General features: G+C 35.5%; 2 protein-coding genes across 4 annotated transcripts in view; both read right to left on the reverse strand.

Annotated features, from left to right (window-relative positions):
* Positions 1–1,692, reverse strand: part of dpydb (dihydropyrimidine dehydrogenase b) — a 14,037-nt gene extending 12,345 nt beyond the window's left edge. For both annotated transcript variants that reach the window (XM_014018961.1, XM_014018962.1), the window contains exon 1: positions 1,022–1,692. In XM_014018961.1, coding sequence (XP_013874415.1) covers positions 1,022–1,051 — 30 coding nt within the window. In that variant the 5' untranslated portion in view covers positions 1,052–1,692. The remainder of the gene's footprint in view (positions 1–1,021) is intronic.
* A 236-nt stretch (positions 1,693–1,928) lies between these two features.
* The window catches only part of odr4 (odr-4 GPCR localization factor homolog), a 7,784-nt gene continuing 3,681 nt past the window's right edge, over positions 1,929–6,031 (reverse strand). The window contains exons 7-14 of one of the 2 annotated variants that reach the window (XM_014018964.1): positions 5,849–5,992; positions 5,654–5,749; positions 5,293–5,340; positions 5,024–5,143; positions 4,850–4,955; positions 3,590–3,787; positions 2,667–2,720; positions 1,929–2,039 (exon numbers count right to left, since the gene is read on the reverse strand). In XM_014018964.1, the coding sequence (XP_013874418.1) occupies positions 1,969–2,039; positions 2,667–2,720; positions 3,590–3,787; positions 4,850–4,955; positions 5,024–5,143; positions 5,293–5,340; positions 5,654–5,749; positions 5,849–5,992 (837 nt within the window). In that variant the 3' untranslated portion in view covers positions 1,929–1,968. The remainder of the gene's footprint in view (positions 2,040–2,666; positions 2,721–3,589; positions 3,788–4,849; positions 4,956–5,023; positions 5,144–5,292; positions 5,341–5,653; positions 5,750–5,848; positions 5,993–6,031) is intronic. The other variant, XM_014018965.1, reaches the window with a different exon arrangement.

A 6,031-nucleotide genomic window follows, 5' to 3' on the forward strand; every position in this document is an offset into this window, starting at 1 on the left:
AAAAAGAAAAATGTAAAAAGAAAAATGAGAGAAAAAATATGTACACCATGATCCTGCGTTTTTTACATCACTCCCCAAATTATTCCATAGTTAATTCATTTTTCACAATTTAACTATTGCACACTTTTATTTCTTCTGCTTATTTTCAGCAGTCACTCAGCACTTAACATTTTATCAGAAAATACTTTTGTTTTTAGTTTTTCTATCTTTTGAACTGCAGAGCTTTTAAATGCTTTATGGCTTCATTCTTTACACATTTGTTTACTCTGCATTTTCATTGTTTAATTTGCAGTTATTCATTCTTTGTCAAACCTTTTAAATTCTCAAGCTTTAAGCCTGTCCTCTAAAGAGAAGTTGCTGAAACCATTGAAACTTCATGCTGACAGACTTTAGAGTCCAACAACAAGGACACACTTCCACATTTGGATAAAGATCTGCATTTTTACCTGAATTGCTCAACCTTTCCTAACCACAGCCGTACTTCTCACTTGTATAGTTCTTATTTAATTCATAGATAATAAATAAAGCTCATAAAGAGGTCTTGTCTTAACACACTAACATTTTTAATCTCCTTGATATRAGTAGCCTGTCTGTATATCTTTGCATTTATGAAAGCAGAGTATCAAATGTGCTTGTTGTAAAACAGGAGCAGATGTGAGCCATCAGCTGCATCATCAGAACCTTGCAGCACCAAAGAACATGAGCTCTTTAGAGTAGCTGTTTGTAAAACCTCAGATTAAAGGCTTGTTTTAAAAGGTGCATGGAGATTCATTCTCTAATCTCCATGCAGTTTAGAAACAACTTCATATGAACTCAATCTACAGGGGCTAATTTGTGTTATGGTATCTTAATGAAGGCACACATCACAGATTCAGAAAAAATGAACACAGGGAGGAAATATGTTTAGTTTTTACTGAGCTGATCATACACTCAAGTTTGTACTTTCAGTTTTAAATGATCCTTTTTTTTCTTTTCAGCACAAAACAATAAAGAATGTTTCTGAATTATTGTAGCTTTTTACCTCAATGTCTGGAAGATCTCTGCTCAGCATGTTTCTGTCCAGCTGTCAGAAGATCCTGGCTGGTGTTGTGGATCAGACGTCCGAAGCACTGTCCGGGACGACACTGAAAACTCCTCCAGAACTTTCTTTTCACCCAGCCACTCCTCACCCAGCAGGGGGGACGTCTCAGAAATACCAACCTGTAGATAAGGTGAGCTGACAGGTGGAGCTGTTATCAGTCACTGTGGGGGTCAAAGGTCAGCACAGCAGGACGGTAAGCAGGATTTGGGGGGCATTGCACTTGAGTTCTGCGAAACCAGGTTCAGTCTGTGAAGGGGGAGTGGAGCCCTGAGTGCTGCTTATCTTTTGTCACATCCTGTACAGAAATCTATGTTAACCCCTTCCTTCCTGAACTTGAACTGAATCAAGATACTTAACCAGAAGTAATTTATGTACTTTTCCCTGCAAACCTTGTTCTGTTTATTATAACTACACTTAGCCAATATGTAACTCAGCATTTATTTTATTGTTTCCATGTGTTTTCTTTATAGGTTTGAGTCAATATTCACTAAAAGTGTCTCTGAATGGGACTGAATGTGAACATTAAGATGATTGTGGATGTTTAATAAAATATACACGTTTCTCCTCATGATTAATTGTAGTTTAATCTCTGCCAAGGTCATGTTGTTACAGTCCATTTGTCTAAAAGCCTTAAATGAAAGCATTATTCAAAATAGTTTTAATTTAAATGTTTACAAAAGCCAGCACATCTCAACTCAGTTCAGATCTGATTGAAGGATTTAAGTGTTTAATTTACCCAAGACTGAAGCTTACAGCTTTCCACAGCTTTTTGTTTGTTTCTTCATAACATCACTGCTTATTTTTCATAAAGAAAACGAAAAAAAAAAACAGATACTTTGAGAAAATGTTCAAAAGAAAAGGTTTAATTTTTCTTCTTTGTGTACATCTCATCCGTCACTGAGGTACAGCATGGAGGCAGCCGTGGCCAACAGGGCAACAGCTGAAGCCACAGCAACACCTAAATGAAAAGAATAAAGGCTTTTTTTAAATGTTTGTCAGCATCTAATAAAAAACGTACCGTTTGTTTCTGGCTTGATGGATTTTCTTGGTTTTTATTGCACAAAAAATGGCACAAGATAAATTCAACAAGCCTACTGACAAAAAATAACAAACCTCACCACTCTTAAAGAATAAAAAAAATTGTTGAATAATGTTTTTACCTTTATTTTCTAGAATTAAGTCTGAGAGATTTAATGTTCTCAGGTAATCAGGTGATCAATAGTTCCAGTTCTTTACAGAGGACTGATCAGACATGTCTTCATCCAACATGTCTGATGAGTTTCAATCAGGGATCGTTTTCTTTCTCACACCTCTGGAGTTTACTGAGGTTTATAAAGTTAGTAAAGGTTGCAGTAAGAACTGACTTAGCATCATCCTGTTACTTTAAGGTCACTGTTTTGCCGCAAATACATTAAAAAAGCAACCTTCCTGGTAAATGTATAAAACCATATCAGTAAAATATACATAAACTGAAACAAGTGGGGTCTTCTAATATAAGTTTTTTTTCAAGCTAAATTACTGTATATATTTTCTTATTGTCATTATTTAACTGCTGTTTTTCTCAACTTTATGCAAAGAATTTTACCAATGAAGTTGTTTTTCTTGGGCTCTGGTGTGTCAACGGTTTCCACAGTCTGTTCTGTAAAAACAAACAAAATACATAAAGAGCAACTTAAAGTTGCTTTGCCAAGTTTTGAGATGAGAGCAATTTGTTAGAATAGGTGCCATAATACAGAATCAGAAAGAAAAAAACTTTAAGAGTGAAGTTTTAAATCAGACTACATATAGTGCAAAGTACTGATCTATTACTTGTTTTTGACATTATCTTTCTAATTTATTTCTCTTCTTCATCAGTGATTAACTGTTTCACATGACAGTCGAATGATCAAATAATCAGTAAGACAGAGATACTAGTGAGAGTGAAGAAAGAACTAGACTGTCACACAGCTTCATTTATCAGTCATTTTCATACAAAAAGTAGCAAAAATTAAAATTACAGCACAGCTGTTTTAACTGATTATCCTTTTGAACATCTTAATGCTAAAATCTGGATTGTTGCAGTACACAAAGCTAAATTCAGTAGGTAACTACAGATGTCTAGTTCTAATGAACCTCTTTTATTCGACAAAAAAAAACTGTAAATCAGAACAAAGTTAATGATGTTTTATTGTTGGGATGTTTTTGAATATTGAATGAAGTATTCAAAAATTTAAAAAAGTAAAATCACTGATCAATATTTAATAATTTATTTTTTTTATTTTTATTGACAGTTAAACCTACACTTGTGGGTAAGTATAAATAGATAAAGTACTGTATTTTTGTTTGCATACTGCCTTGTGAAGTAATACCATTACAAAACCATGTAATGTTAAAGGACCTACATGTAATCATATAAACTGTATTCTGATCAAATAAAGACAAAAAATAGTAATTATCAGCTCCAACTATGTTTCAGACCACAAAACTACAAAAAAAAATATCACTTTAAAACAACCAATCTTCTCCCACCTGCTGTAGCGTCACTCTGCAGGACTTCAGCAGTTATTTCCTGTGTGGTGTCTAAATCCTCCTCAGCTGCATCCACCTCCAGCATCTCTTTGAGCCGGTCAGTCAGCTCAGACAGACCCTCGTCACTAAACTGGTAATCACACACACACAGCGAACCTTTCACCGGACAAAACACACGGCGAGGGAGGAAGAACTGGTCTGAAATACAAAGAGAGAAGTAGGCTTATCAACAGGTTACTCTTGTTACTCTTGTTTTGCGTGAAAAGTATTTATAAAAGGTTGAGCCTAATGTTTTTAACCAACCAAGATTTTAAAATGAGCTTGTGGAGCTGCAGTAAGATGGAATTCAGACCAAAGCATTGCAGTCCCACTTTATATAGACCCCAACTGAATGATTGAAATATGAAAGAGAAGAATTTAAAAGCTTGTTTCTCCTTTATACATTTAAATGGTTAGTCTGAAAGTGTAAGTAAACAGTGATATCCTTGTCAAAGATTTGTTAAAAATAACCCAACATCATTCAGTTCAACTCTTGCCAGATCAAATACGAGCAGAACAGGAAAACATCAAACATTTCAGTTGCAGCGTTTTTCTTAAAACTATAACTCCAACTGATTTCTAGTTGTAATGATGTCATGACTGGAGGGTTTTAGTTTCATCAACACACCACTTTATGTCTTTTATTAAATAATTTATAAATTAATTTTTCCTTGTTAAAGGTCATTTTTCTAAAGCAAATTCTGCAGGATCAATTGTTTAACTTTATTAATTTCATAAAAAACATGTACAATAAAAATAAAAGAAAATACAAATACAATGAAATGAAAGGAAGCAAAGAGAAGAAAAAAATCTTATATCTGCCCCTTTTTTCCTCAAGTATAAATTCAAACAATACTAATCTTTAGTTACCAAAACAAAATAAGAACATTAAATCTTTCTAGAACAACAAATTATATGGTTACACATTATACTGTTTCATATTTTTTCAACAATCCAACATTTATCATTCTCTTAAACATGTACAGTGATTTGGCACTTTTCACATCATTTTCCAGATTATTCTACAATCTCACTCCTTGGATTGAGGTGCAGCATTCTTTCAAACTGGTTCTAAAGTTTGGTTTCACGAACAACTCTGTCCCCTTAAGATTATAACAGCTGTCTCTTTTTGCAAAGTTTTTCTGATGTCTAAAGGTAATGTTGTTGCTGAACCATAAATCATAACTCGACTGGATGAGCAGACTCTGCTCGTGTTGTTACCCGTCTGTCGTTTGTCTCTGCTGCTCTCGTCATCTGGCGCCAGTAGCTCCTCCAGCAACATCCGAACCCTCGTGGCCACCGTGGAAACGACGTCCCTCTTCAGCAGCTGGCCGTGACAGATGTTTAAATGACAGAACGCTGTGATCAAATGTTCGTGAGGGATCAAAACACTACCTTCTCTGCCAGTCTGGCCTTTGGTTTGTTGCTGTGGAAGAAAGCTCTGCTGTGGATGGCTCCTCTGACCGACACACTGCCTCCACAGCGCTGGACCACATCTGCTGACCTCTGCACAGCCTGACACACAGGAAGTTCAGCTCTTCTTACACCACCACAGTGTCAAACAAATGGATTCAAAGGTTTTATTGGTGCAATATGTTTCTTTTATTCTAATCAAATTCTTAAAACACAACCATGTGTTTTTCTGTGATGGGTTTATCTCTTACCGGTGTGATGAGCAACTGAGCTGTGTACGTCTGTTTGGAGTTCTTTTTCTACACAGAAACAGTTTGTTGGAATTATACTTTTTTATTTTACATATTATTAGTGTTTTAAGTAGTTGACACAATTAAGGAGACAGTTTTATGTCCTCTTTAAGCCCTGAAAAATATACCTAATATTAATTAATACTAATTTTTAACCTAAAACAGGTCTTCTCTCAATCTAAAAACCTTTTGAATTATAACACTGGATTATGTATCTCTCTGTAAAACTAGGTTGATACGATTATTAAAACATAAAATTTAAATAAATACAGGAGGTGATTAATCTTCCACATTGATGGGAAGACGTTTTATAAAATACAACCTGTCCTCCTTTGAGCTCAAAGTCCTCTGGAAGCTTTTTTCCATCAATCAGACAAACGCCGCTCTCAATCTGGTGTGCCCATGATTCCAGTCCCTCCTGAAACAAAATGTAACCTGAAATCAGTTCCAACCAACTTTCTAAAAACAACAACAACATAACTTATGAAACTATACACCAGTGTCTGTGTGTGCTAACCTCGAGACAATTATCAATGTTTTTTGTTCTGGTTATGTTGTCTGGCAGAGGGACCAACATGTCTACATGCAGCCAACATGACACCATGGCCCAGGAGGAACACACACCTGACTGGTACCTCCAGTCTGCGGGCTTAGCCATACTCTGAAACACACACACACACACACACACGCACGCACGCAC

The sequence above is a fragment of the Austrofundulus limnaeus genome, unplaced genomic scaffold, assembly GCF_001266775.1.
Source record: "Austrofundulus limnaeus strain Quisiro unplaced genomic scaffold, Austrofundulus_limnaeus-1.0 Scaffold206, whole genome shotgun sequence".
Taxonomy (NCBI): Eukaryota; Metazoa; Chordata; class Actinopteri; order Cyprinodontiformes; family Rivulidae; genus Austrofundulus; species Austrofundulus limnaeus.